General features: G+C 46.4%; 1 protein-coding gene across 3 annotated transcripts in view; it reads right to left on the bottom strand.

Moving 5' to 3' along the window:
• Positions 1-21,257, bottom strand: part of slc16a10 (solute carrier family 16 member 10) — a 131,238-nt gene that overhangs the window by 34,511 nt on the left and 75,470 nt on the right. For all 3 annotated transcript variants that reach the window (XM_043687149.1, XM_043687148.1, XM_043687150.1), the window contains one exon: positions 18,288-18,714. In XM_043687149.1, coding sequence (XP_043543084.1) covers positions 18,288-18,714 — 427 coding nt within the window. The remainder of the gene's footprint in view (positions 1-18,287; positions 18,715-21,257) is intronic.

The raw sequence follows: 21,257 nt of genomic DNA, 5'->3' as shown, positions 1-21,257 counted from the left end.
ATTCTCCTGCTCCTTGGATGCTGCCTGACCTGCTGCGCTTTTCCAGCAACATATTTTCAGCAATTATCAGTCTAAACCAGGATATCACCAAGGTCTTGCTGCATTTAAACATCGACTGCTTCAGTAGCTGAGGACTTGCAAATGGAGCTGAATATTGTGCAAACAATCATTGGTGAACATCTCCACTTCTGACCATGTAATGGACGGAAGGTTACTGATGAAGCAGCTGAAGATGGTTGGGTCGATGACACTTCCCTGAGGAATGCCTGCAGAGGTGCAGTGGTGTGGAGAAGACGAATCTCCAAACACCACAATCATTTTCCTATGTGTCAGATATGACTCCAAACACCAGAGTTTTTCCCTTAATCCCACAGATTCTGTTTTACCAGGACTCCTTGATACTGCATTGCCAAATGTGGCCACTCTCACCTCACCTCTGGAATTCAGCTGTTTTATCCATGTTTGAACCAAGGCTGTGATGAGGTCAGGAGCTGAAGTGGCCCTAGCAGAACCCAAACTGGATGCCAGTTTATTGCTATTTATTGGTAGCAGCTTTGATTACCTCTTCCATCACTTTACTGCTGCTTGAGAGAAGACTGATGGGGTGGTAATTGACCGAGTTGGGTTTTTCCAGCTCTTTGTGTGCAGAATATATCTAGGAAACCTTCCTCATTGCTGGGTAGATGATAATGTTGTAACTGTAATTGAAGAACTTGGCTAGGGGTGTGACATGTCTTCAATACTATTGCCATATGATGGAGCCAGTGACCTCGTGGTATTATCACTAGACAATCAAGCCAGAAACTCAGCCAATGTTCTGGGGATTCTGGATTAGTGGTGCTGGAAGAGCACAGCAATTCAGGCAGCATCCGAGGTTAAAGATGCCCTCCAACGCATCTCGTCCACATCCCGCACCTCCGCCCTCAGACCCAACCCCTCCAACCGCAACAAGGACAGAACGCCCCTGGTGCTCACCTTCCACCCTACCAACCTTTGCATAAACCAAATCATCCGACGACATTTCCGCCACCTCCAAACAGACCCCACCACCAGGGATATATTTCCCTCCCCACCCCTCTCCGCCTTCCGCAAAGACCGTTCCCTCCGTGACTACCTGGTCAGGTCCACGCCCCCCTACGACCCACCCACCCATCCTGGCACTTTCCCCTGCCACCGCAGGAACTGTAAAACCTGCGCCCACACCTCCTCCCTCACCTCTATCCAAGGCCCCAAAGGAGCCTTCCACATCCATCAAAATTTTACCTGCACATCCACTAATATCATCTATTGCATCCGTTGCTCCCGATGCGGTCTCCTCTACATTGGGGAGACTGGACACCTCCGGGCAAAAGCCCTTCATCAGGAATAAAGGCAGAGAGCCTGAAGCGTGGAGAGATAAGCTAGAGGAGGGTGGGGGTGTGGGAACTCGATCGTCTGACCTGTCCGGACTTGTCCGACCTGCCCAGCTCCTTTTCCACCTATCCACTCCACCCTCTCCTCCCTGACCTATCACCTTCATCTCCTTCCCCACTGACCTATTGTACTCTATGCTACTCTCTCCCCACCCCCCCCCTCCTCTAGCTTATCTCTCCACACTTCAGGCTCTCTGCCTTTATTCCTGATGAAGGGCTTTTGCCCGAAACGTCAATTTTGCCTGTCCTCGGATGCTGCCTGAATTGCTGTGCTCCTTCCAGCACCACTGATCCAGAATCTGGTTTCCAGCATCTGCAGTCATTGTTTTTACAATGTTCTGGGGGACCTGGGTTCAAATCCTGTCATGGCAGATAGTGGAATTTGAATTTAAGGGTCTAATGATGACCAAGGAAACCATTGTCAGAAAAACCCATCTGGTTCATTAATGCCTCTTTCAGGAAGGAAATTGTCAACTTTACCTCGTCTGGCCTACAGACCCACAGTGATGTGGTTGACACTTAATTGCCTACTGGGATGGGCCAAAGATGCCTACATCCCATGATTTAATTTTTTTTTAAAATGTTGTCGGGGCCCTTAACCTTTGCAGTCTACTGTCCTGAGCCAACATGACGTGAAATGAATCAAATCAGGTTCAAGATTGCATCTTTGTGATGAGGGGCCCCTTCCAGGGGGGGGGGCTGAAATGGATTATCCACTTTGCCCTTGTGACTAAAAGATTGTTGCAAATATGGTCTTGTCTTATGTTCTGCTCTAATGGGCTGGGCCCTCCGTCATTGGAGGATGGGAATATTTGTGGAGCCTCTTCAACTGAGTTGTCCATCTGATCTTCCTCCTCACTCAGTGGGGCTGGGAGAAAGGGAAGAATATAACCAGTCAGGAATTTCTTTTTTCTAAAATTCTGTTCAATTTTCATCTTATTTACCCTCTGACAGTTTAAATGTTGGCTGTGTCATTTGAGGATTAACCTAACACGTGTTAACAAATTGCTTTCTGCTTTGGGGCCTATATGCCTGACGCATTCTACATTCCATTAATAAAGGCTGCAGAAGCTGCTCCACTTTTTTTTTTGGATTCATTCACAAGATATTGGCCTCACAGGGTAGGCCAGTGTTTATAACCCATTCTCAATTGTGCAGAAGGGCAGTCAAGAGTCAACCACATTGCTGGGGGTTTGGAGTCACATGTAAACCAGACTAGGAAAGGACTGCAGTTTCCTTCCAGAAAAGGTCATTATTAAATCAGATGGGTTTTTTTTCCCCCCAACAATTGCAACAGTCTCAAGGTCATCATTAGACATTTAATTCCAGATTTCTTTTTTTATGAATTCAAATTTCACCATCTGCCATGGCAGGATTTGAACAGAGGTCATAGAGTCAGAGCTGCACAGGAGGGAAACAGACCCTTTGCCCCAACTCGTCCTTACCAGATAATCATAAATTAATCTCGTCCCATTTGCCAGCATTTGGACATAACCCTCTAAACCAACAGGAACTCCCCTCAAGTTCAGCAATTATTTAAAAGCAGTTTGTCAAAGTAACAAACGCAAACCAGGATGGAGCAAACAAGTCATCCCAAACTCCTCGGATATCTGCACTACGACCAAACAGCAGCACTTTGGAAAAAGGTTTGGCTTTGGGACATTGATCTTTGCACAAAATAAATACTTGTCTGTGAGAGAGTCCACACATCGCGGGACAGGCTCCATATTCTGAATTTCTGACAAATTCAGTATTGTCCATCTGGAGGTTCTGTACCTTAATTAAAGTACAGACTGCCTTGTACTTTTGGGGTAAGAATTCCTCGTAAACTTCTCACAAAGATGCATATGGCTGTGTTAAAAATGACCGTGCACAAGGCAGTACTGAAAATGTACCATTAACAGTTCACAGCAGCTGTCTGGCTGGGAAGGGCAGGACAGGAAACAGCTGCTAAAACAGATGCTCAGTCACCAAAGTTGAAACTGAGACCACGTTCTGAAAAGCAGCCAAATGCATGAGGAAACCCAGTCTCACACTCAACATCAGCTGAACTCTGATGGGCAGTGCAATTGTTCCAAGTATAGATCAGATAAAAATTCTAAAATGTGCCAAGTATTGAAAACAAGCATCGCTCAACGCAACAAACAAGGAGGACAGAGAGAAGAGTTTAAAAACAGGGTTTTTCAGACTGGAGGCCTGTGACCAGTGGAGTGCCACAAGAATCGGTGCTGGGCCCTCTACTTTTCGTCATTTATATAAATGATTTGGATGTGAGCTTAAGAGGCATAATTAGTAAGGTTGCAGCTGACACCAAAATTGGAGGTGTAGTGGACAGTGAAGAGGGTTACCTCAGATTACAACAGGATCTTGATCAGATGGGCCAATGGGCTGAGAAGTGGCAGATAGAGTTTAATTTAGATAAGTGAGAGGTGCTGCATTTTGGGAAAGCAAATCTAAGCAGGACTTATACACTTAATGGTAAGGTCCTAGTGAGTGTTGCTGGTGTTGCTGAACAAAAAGACCTTGGAGTACAGGTTCAAAGCTCCTTGAAAGTGGAGTTGCAGGTAGATAGGATAGTGAAGGTGTTTGGTATGCTTTCCTTTATTGGTCAGAGTATTGAGTACAGGAGTTAGGAGGTAGGAGGTCATGTTGAGGCTGTACAGGACATTGGTTAAGCCACTGGTGGAATATTGCGTGCAAATTGGTCTCCTTCCTATCGAAAAGATGGTTATGAAACTTGAAAGGGTTCAGAAAAGATTTAACAAGGATGTTGCCAGGGTTGGAGGATTTGAGCTATAGGGAGAGGCTGAACAGGCTGGGGCTGTCTTCCCTGGAGTGTCAGAAGGCTGAGGGGTGACCTTATAGAGGTTTACAAAATTTTCCCTGGGGTCAGGGGAGTCCAGAACTAGAGGGCCTTGGTTTAGGGTGAGAGGGGAAAGATATAAAAGAGACCTAAGGGGCAACTTTTTCACGTAGAGGGTGGCACGTGTATGGAATGAGCTGCCAGAGGATATGGTGGAGGCTGGTACAATTGCAACATTTAAGAGGCATTTGGATGGGTATATGAATAGGAAGAGTTTGGAGGGATATGGGCCAGGCGCTGGCAGGTGGGACTAGATTGGGTTGGGATATCTGGTCGGCATGAAGGGTCTGTTTCCATGCTGTACATCTCTGACTCTATACAAAATCATTTATTGTCTGGTTTAATATCACACTGAGTTTCAGATCTAGATAGACTGGTTGAAGGGAAGGTGAAGTTGAGCTGTCCTCAGATTTACACTCAAGACCTCACCTGAGGAGATTCAAATCTCCTGGTTATATTTTTTTTCCATTTCATAAATGTGTAGGACACACTGAAAAACCAATGACTAAGGGCGTGGAATGCCCTACCTGCCAATGTAGTTAACTCAGCCACAATAGGGAGATTTAAACAATCCTTGGATAAGCACATGGATAATGATGGGATAGTGTAGGGGGCATGAGCTTAGATTAGTTCGACGGCGCAACATCGAGGGCCGAAGGGCCTGTTCTGCGCTGTATTGTTTTATGTTCTATGAGTGCAGAGGACTTTATTCATATTCCACCACCAGGAAGGAAGGAAGGAAGGAAACAGCAAAGTGGACAGCAACAAGCAGTGCCCCTCTCAAAAGGCCGTGTCGAAACAAACAAACAAAAAGCCAAGGTGGGTAGGGATTAAATTAAAATAGAATCAGAGGGGGAAAATAAAACACTCCAAACCCCCAGTGCTGACCTCTCCCTGAAAACAGAGGATGTTGGTAGACACCGCGTGTTAGTAACACTGTTTGTTTATTATTTTAGTATTAAACATGGCTGTGCATGGTAATCACAGATATACCAGACTCTGTCTTAAAGTTACAACTAGAGGAATCTTCCAGTGCTTGGAGTCAAACTGGCAAAGGGGAGAATGGTGAACCAATTTAAAAAGGTGAGAATAAAGAGAGAAAAAAAAAATCAAATTCCTGATGTCAAGAAAACAGAGTTCAGATTTTCCCTTGGGCTTTTAAACAGCAAATTCCTAATCTCTGTAATGAGCAGTGACTATATATTTGCACATCATTAGGCAGACTTCCTTCATTTCTACGAGCTCCCAATTCTCTCCTCCTCCTTGAGACTACACTCGGCTACATTCTGTCTAGATGACTTTGATGAGCACATGGACATGAACACATTAAACAGGTAGATGTGTTCTTGTCCAATGAGCTGAATCTTCCTATTGTTTTGGGAAGTGCTTTTTCACCCCCAGAGAGATTCATGGTGCGTCCTCTAGCGAACAAGCCTCTGCAGAGCCTGGTTTGTGGAACCCTGTAGTAGAAAGTCAGAAAATGCTCACCTTTCCCAGGACTTGGTGACATTCCTGCCAATGGCACCATCTTGGAACTCAACTTCCACAACACACCAGAGGCTGCAAGTCAGGAACTGCCCTTCACACTGTAGTCCTGTACTTGCATCCTGAAGGAAATGAAGAAGGGCTTATGCCCGAAACGTCGATTCTCCTGTTCCCTGGATGCTGCCTGACCTGCTGCGCTGTTCCAGCAACACATTTTAGTCCTGAAGGAAATAGCCTTGGAAAGGCAAGTTAGTTCCTAGCTTTGCCAACAGGGGTCCAGATGGGTTCATGTGAAGATCAGGCAAAACGAGGGCAATGCCTTTTCCTGCTTTTCCTGCAAAGGAGGCAGCGGTACCAAACGCAGGCAGCCTGGACGGAGATCGCAGCTGGCTCAGTTCACAAAAGTGATGCCCAGACCAGAGGATGATCAATCTGGACTCCACAAGGAGCAATGCCTTCGCTCTCTGCTGCTTCACATTGACAGAGTCACCACTCATTCTAACTTGGCCGCTGCACACACCCCTTACAGACTCATGGTTCAAGTCTACTGCATGAATCAAGTGCACTCAACAGCTCTCACCTCCTGCATCTGTCACACCACGAGTGGATCCCCCATGCAGCTCCATAATGGTTAGGATACAGAGTGCTTCAGTATGAGAAGTCGCGAATGGTGCTGAACATTGTGAAATCATCACCAAACATCCCCATTCTCAATCTTTTGATGGACGGAAGGTTATTGATGAAGCAGCTGAAGATGGTTAGGTCCAGACATATCCTGAGGAACTCCTGCAGAGGTGGCCTGGAACTCAGAAGATGAACCTCCAACAATCACAACAATTTTACTTAATGCCAGATATGAGTCAAACCATTTTCCCAGTGATTCTCAGATTCCAGTTTTGCCAGGGCTCCTTGATGCCACACTCGGTCAAATGCAGCCTTGATGTCAAAGGCAGCCTTGATGTCAAAGGCCATATCCCTCACCTCCCCTCTGGAATTCAGTTCTTTTGTCCATGTTTGAACCAAGTGTGTATGAGGTCAGGAATTAAGTGGCCCTGGTGAAACCCAAACTAGGCGTCGCTAAGCAGTTTACTGCTGAGCAAGCGCTGCTTGATAGCACTGTCGATGACACCTTCCATCACTTTACTGATGATCGAGAGTAGATTTATGTACAGGAATTGATCAGGTTGGATTTGTCCTGTTTTTGTGCACAGGATGTATCTGGATGGTTCTTCACTTTGGTCAGGTTGATGTCTGTGTTCTAACTGTGCTAGAACAGCTTGACTAGAGGCATGGCTACCTCTATAAGTCTTCAGTAGTACACAGCAATTTGAAGTTTGCAGAAAACTGCAGAACTGTCTTGGTCAAGTTTGTTTAATCTTAGTTTGAGACCCGAATTCTACCCATGATGGATTCTGGGAGAGTTTGCATGATAGGTGCATGGGATAGCATACATTGATGTAGGAGCTACAAAGGGAGGTTGGCTAGACAGGTATGGAAAGTATAAATGGATCATGGAAGTGGAAGGAGATAGGAGACGGTAATGGTTGGCATTGACATGGGACGAGTGTGCGCGTGAAGGGGAGGGGGGGAAAGGGAGAGGGTAGTGGTGGGGGAGGGGGAGAAAGGGAAGGAAAAAGAAAAGGATGAGGGTGGGAGGCCTTTGATTATTGTTGCATTCATTGCTTTGACACAGCGCTGCTGCATGGAGACAGGTCTTCAAGCTGGTTACCTTGTGCATGCACTCTACGATGAGACCAAACGTAAACTCTGGGCACACTTTACCGAGCATCTCAGCCAGGCCTGATCTCCCAGTCACTGTCCAATTTAATTCCCTTTCCCACTCCCCTTCAGACATGACCATCCTCAGCCTCCTCCATTACCACAATGAACTGCACCACAAATTGGATGAACAACATTTCATCTCCCGCTGGGCAGACTACAGCCCGGGGGACTCAACACGGAGTTCCCCAATTTCAAATAACCTCCATTCTCATCCCCCAACTCCCCTTCCAGTCCCTACTACCCCACCCCCCAAACCCCCACTTCCATTCCTCTGATCGACCCTTCCTTCCAGCTACCAATCGGATTCATTCCTCCCATCGACCAACCAGATCGTATTCTCTACCTGTGTTCATCTATCATTACCTCACCACCCTGCCCCTCTCCCTTCCCAAAACCCTCCCCACCCACTCTATCTACAGCTTCTCTTACACCCACCATCAGTCCTGAAGGAGTTACGCCTGAAACTTTGACTTCTCCACCTCCTGATGCTGTCTGGCTTGCTGTGTTCTCCCAACCTCCTGCTTGTGTACCTTTTTGCAGTGTTCTTTTGTCTCTGACATGATTCCCAAAGTTCCCTGCTCCCACCCAAAACCTCCAAAACAAAAATTAAAAATATCTGGGGCACATTTTCCCCTTGGAGTCTGGTGTGCGGGTCAGGGAATCATCCCAACTTTGTGGTCTCCACCCAACTCTGGTCTTAATTAGTAATCCGGTCGGGTCACTGTCTGGTGGGCAGAAACTCTCACCAAGAAATGGGGGGTTAGTCAGAGGATTCCTTTTCAGTTAGTACAGGTCAGATAGGCTGAATGGCCTAGTGTTGATAGCTGAGATTAGGTAAGTTTGTTGATGTCTCACTATTCAGATGCAGTAAATCTGCTGTGGTTGACACTGGATTTCAGATTTTTAAGAATATTTGACATCTGCACTTTTATCTGTTCAAGACTTGATTTCATTCTGTCGTCATTAGTCATTTGCAGTACTCAGTAGTAATACTGAGTACTGCAAATGCTGTCTGGCTTGCTGTGTTCTCCCAACCTCCTGCTTGTGTACCTTTTTGCAGTGTTTGAGGTGGAGAAGTCAAAGTTTCAGGCGTAACTCCTTCAGGACTGATGGTGGGTGTAAGGGAAGCTGCAGATAGTGGGCGGCACGGTGGCACAGTGGTTAGCACTGCTGCCTCACAGCGCCAGAGACCCGGGTTCAATTCCCGCCTCAGGCGACTGTGTGTGGAGTTTGCACATTCTCCCTGTGTCTGCGTGGGTTTCCTCCGGGTGCTCCGGTTTCCTCCCACAGTCCAAAAGATGTGCAGGTCTAATCTAATCTAAGTAATCTAATCTAATCTGTAAGTAATCTAATAGCACCCAAAGATAGAGTTATTCAGCAAATGGCAATATTTTCACCTTAAGTTACTAGTTACAAAAGAGACCCTGTTAAAATTCACGAATAACACTATATGGTAAGGCTGTGTGTCATTAAGAGTTTATGGGGGGGGAAAATCCAAGATGGCAGCAACCCAGTAGGTCAGAGTCTGTAGAGCTCTGCCCAAGACCCTCACCTCACCTGCTAAATGATTTAAATTTTTTTTCCCCCAGCGGCTTTGGTCATTCTGCATCAAACTTTAGCAGTTTGATGCTTTTTAAAATGACCAAAGGCAAAGGTTCACGTAGTTCACAACAGATAGGGATTGCTCACCACCACCACCAACCCCCCAAGCAACAGAGACATCTGTGGCCACCCCAGGGGCCTTAGCTGCAGAGGCGAGCCTGATCTCTGAGCTCGTTACTCTATCAACAAACACATCAAGTTAGACCCCATCCACCACCCCCTGAAAAAGGAACAGGAAGTGACTTCACCACAGGAAATAACATCACCAACCCAAAGAAACCCAAACATATAAATAGAAAGCAGGAATTTTCAGCACTGCTTCGCGTGAGGTCCATTGAAGATGTGACCTAGTAGGGTAACGAAACTTCTGGAAATGAACCTTTCCGCTCAGCAACCAAACCTACATCCCAAACCTCAACCTGAGCTACAAATCTTCTCAAAACTCGCTAATGGCTTTATAAAAGGGTCACAGATCAACTAATAACATTAGAAGAGTCTTAAATATGGTACAAGCCTGCCAACAGGGAGCGAGACTGGAATTAGTCATCTCCCCAGATGCAGAGAAGGCATTTGATCGGGTAGAATGACCATATCTCTTTCATAAGTTGGAACGGTTTGCTGCTGGAGAGGTCTTTACTAAATAGGTTACAGTATTATATAATGATCGCAAAGCAGTGGTGATTACCAATGGTGTAAGTTTAAATAGCTTTAGTGTTGGCAGAGGTTGTCATCTGGGATGCCCTCTCTCACCACTATTACTTACGCTGGCAGAAGCTATATGAGCTGATCCTAATATAACAGCTCCGGAGGTTGGATCGGGTAAGCACAAAGTCACTCTCTATGCAGATGAAGTCCTCCTTTTCTTAAATGATCCATTGACATCCGTGCCCCACTTAATTCAAGTGGTTAACTTATTTGCTGTGTTCTCAGGTTACAAAATCAATTCTATGAAATCAGAGGCCATACCGCTAGGAGGTCTTACCAGCATTTCCAATTTTCCGGATGGATCCAGTTTCCCCTTTTGGTGGTCACTGGGAAGTTTTCTTTACTTAGGTATTTTAATTACTCCGCCATTTGGTCAGCTATATAAAGCAAACTATATACACTTTAGAGAAAATAAGACAGGACCATCAATGCTGGGAAGATCTCCCGATATCCTGGCTGGGTAAAATAGCTTCGATTAAGATGAGTATTCTACCTTGCCTTTTATACCCTATGAGAATGCTCCCCTTGATGCTGCCGAGACAGACGCTGCATAAGCTCTATGGTTGGCTTGGCTCCTTTATTTGGAGTCAGAGACGGTGTGGTGAAAGGGTTAAAATTATGTCCCAATACATGTGTGAATCTTATTCCGGAATGGAATGTGTTGCTTAGTCTTGCCCTGTTGTTCGCATGAATATGTTGCCGGAATGGAATGTGTTGCTTATGGTGTTTATGCTACCAGCCTTGATAAGGAACAGACCCTGTCAAACAGGATGTTGCAAGCTTAATTGGTTCCAGCTGAAACTCGTAAAGAGTCTTGCCCTGTTGTTCGCATGAATGTTTAGATCTCGAAAGAGTATATAAGCTGGGAAAGTCCCCAGTTCGGTAGAGTCTGCTCCGGGTTACGTTTAACCGCCGAGCGTGGGTTGTTGGCAACCGCTCTACGAGAACTGACGGCTCCCAGTTCCGGTAACATGTAGAGTGAGTATAAACCAGACCCGTTGTAAGTACGAGACCTGGTTGAGGCGACACTGCAGGGAATAAAATACTCATATTCTAGCAAACCCGTCTCTCAGTTCTTTTCTCCTGGTCTGTGTCAGACTACTCTCCTGCGAACCCGATCCTTGAGAATTTATAAAACAGAAGTGCACTCAGCACCAGCTCCTCGAAAACTGCGTTAGAGAACTGGAGCTGGAGTTGGATGAACTTCGGATCATTCGGGAGGCACGACCGGAGAACTGGGGGGCCGAGGGCGTAGGAACCCCAGGGTCGCTGCTGTCCACCCTTGCGAGGATCCCAGTCCTGCCGAAGAACCCCTTGCCTGGGGTACAGCGGAGGATGTGGGCATGTGCGGCGGCTTGTAGACTACAGTCAGACAAGCGCCAAAAAGCTGAAGCAGAATTAGCCCTCCTGAAACATGAGCAGGGACTCAGTTCGGGAGATGCCTCTATGTTGAGGCAGGAAATTATGAAGTTAAAAGCTGAATTGACAGCATTAACTGAACTAGCAGGACGAACTATTATGTATCTGTCTGCTAAGAAACGGAAAGAGAAAAGGAAGGTCCCTCGAACCCCGGACCCAGTACAAGTACGGGCGTTTGTAGCCCAGTTAAATAATGGGGATCGATGGGATATCGACCATTGGGACGGAAATATTTGGGGAGATTCAGATGATCAGTATGAAGATGACCCACCCGTACTCCAGGCTAAACCAGTAGTTAGGAGAAAACAAGTCCAGAGACGCCTCCCGGTGCAGCGGGAAGTAATGTTAGATGGGGAAGGGAATCCCATACGGAATGAACAGGGGGAGGCAATTATGCATGAATTACCGCGGGCTCAGCCTCCTGCGGAATTGGGATTTTGGTCCCGGAAATTGCCCCCGGCAGGGGAACGATACACCCCCTTTGAGAAACAATTGTTATCATGTTACTGGAGCTTGGTGGAAACTGAAGCTCTAACTATTGGACATGAAGTGATCATGAGAACAGCTATCCCTATTCTTCCGTGGGTACTTAGTGACCCCACTACCCACCGAATAGGAACTGCCCAAGAGAGCAGCATCATTAAATGGAAATGGTATGTGTCGGAGAGAGTGCGGACTGGACAGAAAGGAGTGTCAGTCCTACATGAGCAAGTGGCGGAGGCCCCTGAGGAAGGGGAAAAGCGGTTTGAGGTGATTGAATACAAGGAATCACCCGTTAAGATGGGAAAACGGTATGATGAACTGACCCCGGATGAACAAGCCACGGCTTGGTTCGTAGATGGGTCAGCCCAATGGAAAGCGGGACAGCGTAGATGGAAAGCTGCCGCCTTTAACCCAAAACAAGGCACTACCCTAGAAGAATTAGGGGAGGGAAAAAGTAGTCAGTGGGCAGAATTAAAGGCAGTGCATATGGTAGTCATGCAAGCAGGGGTCATGGGAGTTTGTTTGTTCTCTGACTCGTGGTCAGTGGTTAACGGCATGACACAATGGATGCCAACTTGGCAGGCCAATCAGTGGATGATCCAGAATAGGGAAGTATGGGGTAAACAGTTATGGGAAGATATATGGGAGAAAGCTCGATACCTGGTCATATACATCACCCACGTAGATGCCCATACCTCTCGAAATGATGTGGAAGCTCTACATAACCGATATGTGGATGGTATCGTCCGAACCATGATGGTGCAAAGGGGCACCTCAGTGGACCTAGCTAGATGTGCACACCTTAAGGCTGGGCACTGGGGAGTGCAAGGAACCTTGCACTGGGCTCGAGACCGAGGATTAGATCTTATGGTAGATGATGTTAAGACTGCAGTAAACCAGTGTGAGCAGTGTCAACATCAGCGGCAGGGAGTGCCCCAACACATGATGGGACATATCCATCGGGGGGATGGTCCGGGACAGAGCTGGCAGATGGACTTTGTGGGTCCCTTACCCTCCTCACAAGGATGTAACCACATATGTACAGCTGTGGACACTATGTCTGGGGTTTTGGTAGCCCATCCCTGTCGTCACAACAATCAACAGGCTACCTTGCGATGTTTAGATTTGATTGAACAATTTTATGGATTGCCCATACAGGTCCAGAGTGACAATGGCTCCCATTTCACAGGAAGGGTGGTAAAGCAGTGGTGTCACGATAACCACGTGGAATGGGTTTATCATGTACCCTATCACCCACAAGCTGGGGGACTTATAGAACGAATGAATGGGCTTCTGAAGTCCTCACTACGAAAAGCAGGAGGTTGCAATGACTTAACGGGTTGGAGGAAGCAACTAATTCGGGTGGTGAAACAAATTAATAACCGCCCATTAGGAAATGGGGTAACACCCTTGAATAGGATGATACGAGTATGTGATACCCCAAAGACTCAGCCTATTAAAATGTGGAAATTCGCTGTGGAAGCTGATATTCCCGTAAGGGCCACGCCGGCTTCGGCTGGACTGGACCTACGTGCACTAACTGCCCAGACTTTGATCCAACAGAAACCTACGGTGATTAAGACCGGATTAGGATTGATTTGTCGCCCTGGAACCTATGGGCATATCCTCCCGCGGTCGGGACTGTCACTAAAGGGGATTGATGTGATGGCAGGCGTAATTGACGCGGACTACCAAGGGGAGTTGGGGGTGGTCCTGGTCAACATCACTGCTGAACCTTACGTGATACAGAAGGGGGACAGAATAGCGCAATTGGTCATTAAGCCATGTAACCTTACAACGGTGGAAGAGACGGGAGCTCCCGTTACGGTTACTGAGCGTGGGACGGGGGGCGTGCGGTCGCATCGAACACAGTTGGCCCCTATTATGTCAGCTTGTCAACAGATGGCCCGGGCGGTACTGCACACTGATGTTCATTGGCGGGTACAGTTGCCCCTCATACCCGAGTGTCATACCAAGAGGCGGCGACGAGCGTGGTACGACACCCTGCTGGGTGGCGCAGGAACTGTTATGGGTATCTCGAATGCTATTGACTCTGAGGTAACCCGTACTAAATTATCTAACACGGGACAGGCCACCTCACAAGGACTACATACTATTGGAAGGTGGGTGCCATCCGTAATGATGACTCAAGGAGAGACAGCTGAAATAATGATACGATCTCTGCAATGGGAACTGGATGTCTGGGGTGCCACTCAGGAACTGTTTGAGAACATTACGGCTCAGTTAAATTGGACTGCCTGTCATATTCAAATGTTGCATGCTCAAATACAGAAAGAACGCTTTTTGCGTGTGGTAACATCCCCCAATGTACAGGCGTGGAGGGGACTATGGAATGTATCTGAGACATTGTGGATGATAACCCATCCAGAGCGAACATGGTGTAACGCAACTATGTGTAACGGATACTTTGTTACCATGAATGTAACCCACACTGTTACGGTCTGTCGATATTATGTATTACCAGTGATTACATCTTCTGGATATTATTTTCTGAAGACAAGGGGACAGTGGTTTAGCCCAGATACCAATATTGCCTATGATCTGTCCGCTTGTGAACAGACTGATCAGGGGAAAACTTGCCTACTGGTGGACAGGTATCGGGACCCTTGCTTGACTAAGGGAACGGCCCTGTGCGAATGGACTGTTGAGACTCCAAGGGACATGATGTGGCAGATTGGGCCACACACGCTCTGTGTGGCTACCAATAATCCACATCCTATGCTTCCCTCAGCACCGTTCTCGGGATGCCTCTCAAATGTCTATCAGTGGCACTGGCAGAATCAGACCTATTTGTTGACCACTTATAGTAGTGCTCGCCACTTTACCAAGGTGCAGTGGAAAGTGCTGATGAATCCTTGGAACATTTCCCTGGATCGGTTTAAGCGAGCATTGGACCGATCCGAGGTGCTTAAGCAGATATTACGAAAGCATCAAACCAATGTCACCAAGGTTACGGTGTCTACCTTTATACATGGACAGGAGGTAGTACATGCTGCCCGTGTAGTGGACGTGGAGTCAGCTCATCATTGGTGGGACATATTGAGTGGTATGTCCTCCACTGCGGGGACATTCCTGTTCCCACCCTTGTCGATCCTGTTAGCGGTCCTGGTGATTTTAACATGCTGTAATGTCCTGACTTGCTTGTATATTTGGCGTGTACGTAGGCGCTTGTTAGAAAGAATACATATGGGCATAATGTAACACATGTATTGGGCCAAGCAGTGGAATGTGGTGTAAAATTATGTCCCAATACATGTGTGAATCATAGTGTAACACATGTATTGGGCCAAGCAGTGGAATGTGGTGTGTCCCAATACATGTGTGCTCATAATGTAACACATGTATTGGGCCAAGCAGTGGAATGTGGTGTGTCCCAATACATGTGTGCTCATAATGTAACACATGTATTGGGCCAAGCAGTGGAATGTGGTGTGTCCCAATACATGTGTGCTCATAATGTAACACATGTATTGGGCCAAGCAGTGGAATGTGGTGTGTCCCAATACATGTGTGCTCATAATGTAACACATGTATTGGGCCAAGCAGTGGAATGTGGTGAAACGGTTAAAAATTATGTCCCAATACATGTGTGAATCATAGTGTAACACATGTATTGGGCCAAGCAGTGGAATGTGGTGAAACGGTTAAAAATTATGTCCCAATACATGTGTGAATCTAACCGGAATGGAGGTGTTGCTTAGTCCCGTGTGAATCTTCTTATCTGTATGTAACCAGAATGGAATGTGTTTTTTAGCCTTGCTCTGCTGTTCACATGAATGTTTATATCTGGAAAAGAGTATATCAGCTGGAAAAGTCTCCAGTTCGGTGAGTCTGCTCCGGGGTTACGTTTAACCGCCGAGCGTGGGTTGTTGGCAACCGCTCTACGAGAACTGACGGCTCCCAGTTCCGGTAACATGTAGAGTGAGTATAAACCAGACCCATTGTAAGTACGAGACCTGGTTGAGGCGACGCTGCGGGGAATAAAATACTTATATTCTAGCAAACTCGTCTCTCAGTTCTTTCCTCCTGGTCTGTGTCAGACTACTCTCCTGCGAACCCGATCCTTGAGAATTTATAAAACAGACGGCCCTTTATTAAATTAGAAAAGCTGCAGCTTCCACAAGTAACGAGGTGGGCTGGATTTCAGGAGGTACCAATTGAGCTCTGATCTTACGTAGCTGATTATGGGTCACAAGAGACCAATCAAATCAATCAATCAATCAGGTTAGATATTGAGGCCTCCCAAGCAAAACGTCCCCTTAGCAATCTACAATCTATGGATGAGATGAGAGTTATTACGGATCATTGTAAAAATCCTATTGTATTTAATACAATCAAAGCTTGGAGGATAATGCGACAGGATAAGGGTAATCTACAGAAAATCTCCCCTTATTCCCCTATAATGGGAATGTTGGGATTCCAGCCAGGGCTGACTGGTGCTGTATTCAAAATCTGGGAGTCCAGAGGTATCTCCTGTTTGAGAGAGCTGTTCGATGGGGAGGTCATGATGTCCTTCGAACAGCTGCGTCAAAACTTTGGGCTGCCTAGCAAGAACCTTCTTCGATATTTTCAAATACGAGACTTCATACAAAAGAAGACCATATTTGATAACTAATCCTTATAAATCAGGTATGGAAAAGAGAGTGCTCCAGCCAATGGGTTCGTCCTTGGTCAGTACTCTATACCACTAACTATGTAATAAGGTATCAAAGGACATGGAACGGTTATATAAAACCTGGAGTCAAGAATTGGGGATGGAAATCTCCTTAGAGATGTGGAGGATGTCTGAGAAAATGCCAGGAAGATCTCTATCTATAATAGAACTCAGGCTATTCAATTGAAGATACCTCATAGGGCTCACGTGGCACCAGGGCGACTTGCAAAGTTCAAGGCAGGAGCATCCCCAATGCGCCCTGAATGTAAAATAGAAGTTGGTACTCTCACGCATTGTCTGTGGACGTGTCATAAGATCCACAGATACTGGGACATCGAAAAAGGTTCTTGCTAGGCAGTCCAAACTTCTGATGCAGCTGTTCGAAGGACATCATGACCTCCCCATCAAACAGATCTCTCAAACAGGAGATACCTCTGGCAAACATTTTGGATATGGAGATTGGGTTGGACCCAGCGTCTCTACTTTTGGGCTCCCCCAAATTTCTCCTCTCTGGATGCATACAGGAGGAAATTATTCACCATCCTTTGCTTTTGAGAGAGGATAAACACCTTAGGTGAATTGGGTATCCAAAGGTCCCCCAGGACTTTCAAATTGGCATAGGATAGTCATGGAATACATCACCCTTGACTTCCCTATGAATATGGTGCACTAAAAAACGGAATTATTTTACAGAACATGGCAGCCGTGTTTGATCTACATTGACACAGATATATTGGCCGCATTGTTCAGGGCCTTTGCTTAGCCGCAGGGATGGTTCTGGCTGGTTCGGGGGCACCTGGGAGGAAGAATCCCATATAAATACGGGTTTTGTTATGACTGGATATAAATCTATTTTGGATATGTATCTAATTATTTATTTACTTATTTTCTTTTCTCCCTTTTTTTGTTATTGTTAATAATGCATGATATCCTATTTTGTGTTTTGGTAGTTTGTAGAATAGATTAGTAGTTGGTTTTCTTAATTTTATATTGGAGTTGCTATTATATTGTAAAGCGGAATACACTATTTTGTACTATTTTGGTAATTTTGTAAAAAATCTCAAAATATCTATATGGCAGATATCTATATCTATATCACTGCATGTATTGGGAACTTTGTTAGCAACAAAGATATCAATCTAGTACCAATCATGTCACTAGTCCTGGATACCTGCCTTTCCCCAGTCATTTACAACCGTAATTGTAAAGTGTTCACTTTGCCTATCAGACTGTCGCAATACATATTCAGCTTTTCACATGTTCAACTCTCACCTCTCCCACCAGATAATATGCAAAGGAACCAGGCGGTAGGAATTGTAATTCTTCTGTGACATAATCAGATAAAAGAACCAAAATCGCTGGACATAGATGTAGTTGGGAAAAACAGAAACATAGGTTTTACTTCACCAGATTGTTGATAAAACCCGAAAAAAACTGCAGATGCTGTAAATCAGAAACAAAGGCAGAATTGCTGCAAAAGCTCAGCTGGTCTGGCAGCATCTGTGAAATCAGAGTTAACATTTCAGATCCAGTGACCTTTCCTCAGTTCTGAGGAAGGGTCACTGGACCCTAAACGTTAACTCTGCTCTCAAGAATAGACTTAATACAAACGGGGCATCCAAAAAATTAATTAGAAAATTAAACTGCTCCTTTGGACCGACAGAAGGCAAATAACAATACATCAGTTCAGTCCCATCACTCTCTGCTGTCCATGGTGGTACCAGATTCTGCAGAACCACAAACTTGTATTTTTGGCTTTGTTGACATGTTTGTGCAGCATCCTGGCATGTTTTAGAATGATTAAAAGATGTGATATAAATACAAATTGATTGTGTGTTGTAAGGAAATAGGAAATACTTACAAGATGAACATAAGGCACAAAGTATCCAAAGAGTGCAGTTGGGATTCCAAAAGCCCAGATGCGATATCCAAGGAATTTCCAAATCTTCACATTGAAAATTTTTTTTATGTTCACTTTTTTCTTTGACGAGTTACTACGTTGGTTCCCTGGCACGAGGGGTTTATAAGTAAATCCAACCAGAAAGAGCACAAACATGAAGGCACTGAGGACACGTAATGTATGGCTGAGCCCAATCTTTGGCAGCAACTGTTTCAAGAGCAAGGGCAAAACGATTGTGAAAACACTGCTGCCAGCAGTGACAATCCCATTCACCAGTCCCAAGCGCTGCTTGAAATAGTGTCCCAGAATCACCAGAGACGGTTGGTAGGCAAACGAAGAACCACAGCCAAATACGATTCCATAGGTAAAATACATGGGCTCTAGAGATCTGCATTTAACACAAAGTGGATGGTGGGAAGTAACAGAGGGTGGTGGTGGTGGTGGGGGTGGGGGAGAAGAGGAGGAGAGAGAAACAAAAAAAGTAGAAAACAACCTGATGAGTTGTAAGTGAGCTTTGAAATTGCACACAAACATACACAAAACACACAATGCACTGTATTCTCGGTCTTACTTTAAGCGTTTATACAATTTAAAAACTACAGAGAATTCGACGGAAGGCCCATGCCCGAAACGCCAATTCTCCTAGTTCTCGGATGCTGCCTGGCCTGCTGTGCTTTTCCAGCACCCCACTGTTCAACCGAGAAGTCAACAGCTGCGTTTAAAAAAAAAAAGGTGTGCAGCTTCTGCTGAAGGAACAGTGACTCCAGACCTTTCAAAATAAATAAATCTCAAGCAGCTGAATAAGTCTTGCCTCTGACTGCACTCCTTGCTCCACAGTTTTCTTTTACCCCCAGTCTGACTCAGTAACAATCTTCCTGCATGGAGGCTGGTAGAGCAGCATTAATGTAGGCGCCCTGACTGCCTGAAGTGGAGCTGAATCACTGATTTTATCGGACAGGGAAGAAGCTTATGTCCTTTCTTCACAGGGGTGAATGCAACTCAGCATCAAACAAACATGCAGCACAGCCAAACATTCACATTGTCTATGTTCTGAAACTGATACCAATGATTGGACAAGTCATGAAGGACAGTCCAAATGATCTGGATAAGGCATTGAGGAGGAGGACAGTGTTAAACACTGTTAAGATGAGGCTGATAATGCACTGTCACGCTCATAGTCACAGCCAAAAGATGTGTCTAGAAGTTTGGTTAGGCCAGTTTTAACGATGTGAGAAGGCTGAGCATTGAAGTGGATAGACCTAAGGACCATACAAGAACAGCTTCTGCATTAATCATTTTTGTCTTTTTGAGAAGCGTTTAGAAAGTGTATTCCTCTACCTCAGAAATACAGGGGGAGAAAAATGACAGGACCACAAAAACATAAAAGGTGTGGATGATGGAAATTTGAAGTAAAAACAGAAAATGCTGGTGCAGTGAGTGGAACGAGGTTGGCCAGATGCATCTCATTGAGCACGAGTTCCCTGATTGGCCCAGGTTAACAGCCCCAATCAGGGAGCCCTGGCTGACAGATGAACAGGATCATAGGTGGGAGGGATGGGAGCTTGCTGGGTCTGTATTGTATGCACTGTTTATGTAACTGGATTAGCTTTTTATGTACAAATGTCATTGTCGCTGTCTTGTCATATGTGGAACTGGGATTTGAGTTTTGTCCTCATCTCCCTGTAAACTGGTTGAACGGTAGGGTTAGGGGCCTGGCTTTGCTGCTCCTCTCCCTTGTAAAATTGCTGTTGTATACAGCTGTAAATGTTAACTGTTTTGTGTAAACTGTTTTTTGTAATTGTTTAATAAAATTTAAAAAATGAACAGGATCATGAGACCTGATCACTGTCTGGGACATAGTCGAATCGCGTCGCGCCTACCCTCCAGCAGGAGAAGCGGCTGTCGTCAGGGAGCCGTTGCTCAGGAATCCGCACCTCCGTACTCGCGGGTTTGAGTGGCTGTCGGAGGGGAGGGCCGTGGTGGCGAGGGTGACCAGGGGCAGGGGACGTGCTGGGTGCCGCCGCACGACATAGCAAGTAGGGCAGCGGTAAACATCCAGTACTTGGCCACCGCCATCTGACGCCTTAAAACGGCGGTGCTCGGACCCGACGTAGTGCACCAGTTGGAGGACGCTCAGGTGTACGGTGGGATCCCGTCCGCGCTCACCCCAGCCCGGACAGAATTTCACATTGGCCCCAAGGACCCGTACTTCCCGTGGGAGCCTGTGCCCCACAACCTTAGCTACCTCCGGAATTTAAATTTTGTCCCTTTTAAGGATGTAAAAAGGCAGGCCCTGTATCGACTGCTGCTGCACACCGTCCACCTCTTCTCCCTCATCCACTGTCCGGACATGCCTTGGCGTGCCCATTTGCCACCGGGCTGTGGGGATCCCCAGTGGAGGGCTCTCTACGCGGGAGTCCTCCCCCTTTCTCTCGGGGATCTGGGGTGGAGGGTGCTGCACTCAGCAGTCCCCTACAACCGCAGATTGCGGTGGTTCACAGACTCCCAGCCCAACTGCTTGTTCTGTGGTGTTGTGGAGTCCGTGGACCATGTGAATATTGGGTGCGGGCGTTTGCACTCCTTTTGATTTTCTTAAAAACCTCCTCCTCTGCTTTTGCTTGCACTTCAGTCCCACGTTCCTGATCTTCGGGCACCCGGTACGAAGGAGGACAGGTCTGAAGACCTCCTCGTGGGTCTGCTCCTGAGCCTGGCCAAAGTGGCCATAAACAGGTCCAGGCAGCGGGCCGTGGAGGGGGTATGCCTGCCCCTCTTCCGGGGTTACGTTAGAGCCCGGGTGTCTCTGGAAAAGGAGCACGCGGTGTCCACCGACACCCTGGAGCTGTTCAGGGAGAGGTGGGCGCCACAGGGAGTGGAGTGCATTATTTCCCCCTCCAACTCTATTTTGATTTAATCCCTGCCCTCCCCTTCACT

The sequence above is a fragment of the Chiloscyllium plagiosum genome, chromosome 3, assembly GCF_004010195.1.
Source record: "Chiloscyllium plagiosum isolate BGI_BamShark_2017 chromosome 3, ASM401019v2, whole genome shotgun sequence".
In the NCBI taxonomy this organism is placed as follows: Eukaryota; Metazoa; Chordata; class Chondrichthyes; order Orectolobiformes; family Hemiscylliidae; genus Chiloscyllium; species Chiloscyllium plagiosum.
This window is presented reverse-complemented; position numbering and strand designations above follow the sequence as displayed.